At 71.1% G+C, this 533-nt stretch overlaps 1 protein-coding gene across 1 annotated transcript in view; it reads right to left on the bottom strand.

Annotated features, from left to right (window-relative positions):
* LOC114006737 (transmembrane protease serine 9) overlaps nt 1-533 on the bottom strand; it is a gene marked incomplete at its 3' end in the record, with an annotated part of 1,637 nt that overhangs the window by 638 nt on the left and 466 nt on the right. Inside the window, 1 exon segment of the mRNA XM_027769590.1 lies at nt 1-194. Coding sequence (XP_027625391.1) covers nt 1-194 — 194 coding nt within the window.

The raw sequence follows: 533 nt of genomic DNA, 5'->3' as shown, positions 1-533 counted from the left end.
GCAGGCAGATGGGCCGCACCAGGCGGCTGCGGCGCACGGGCCCCGCCAGCTCGAGCAGCGCCACGTCGTAGTCGAGCGTGTAGAGGTTGTAGAAGGGGTGCTTGAAGATGTGCGCCACGCGCTCCAGCTGCCCGTCCGCGCTGCTCAGGAACGGCGTGCCCAGGAAGGCCACCCACTGCTTGGGGTCCCCGTAGCTGGGGAATGCGCGGGGACAGGCATTGGCGCGGAGCCTCCCCGCCCGCCCGGGACTCATCTGGAAATCAGGCGAGGAGAGCCCGCACCAAGTGCGCCCTGCCTGTGAGATCCCTGGCCTGGAGGCTCCGGACCCCATTTGGGCGCTGGAGCCAAGGCCCAGGGAGCAGGCTAGAGAAGAGAGGACCACCACCCCCTGGACCCTGATGTCCCCGGGGGCGCAAGGAGCTGCGAGGGGCAGGGCCTGTCCCTCCCAGCCGTGTGGGGGCGGCTGGGCGAGCTGGGCCTGGCATCCGCGGACTCACACGTCGAAGCAGTGGGCCGCCGACCGCAGCCACCCC

The sequence above is a fragment of the Tupaia chinensis genome, unplaced genomic scaffold (genome assembly GCF_000334495.1).
Source record: "Tupaia chinensis unplaced genomic scaffold, TupChi_1.0 Scaffold149964_2, whole genome shotgun sequence".
Taxonomy (NCBI): Eukaryota; Metazoa; Chordata; class Mammalia; order Scandentia; family Tupaiidae; genus Tupaia; species Tupaia belangeri.
Note: the sequence above shows the minus strand (reverse complement) of the source record. Positions and strands in the feature narration are given on the sequence as shown.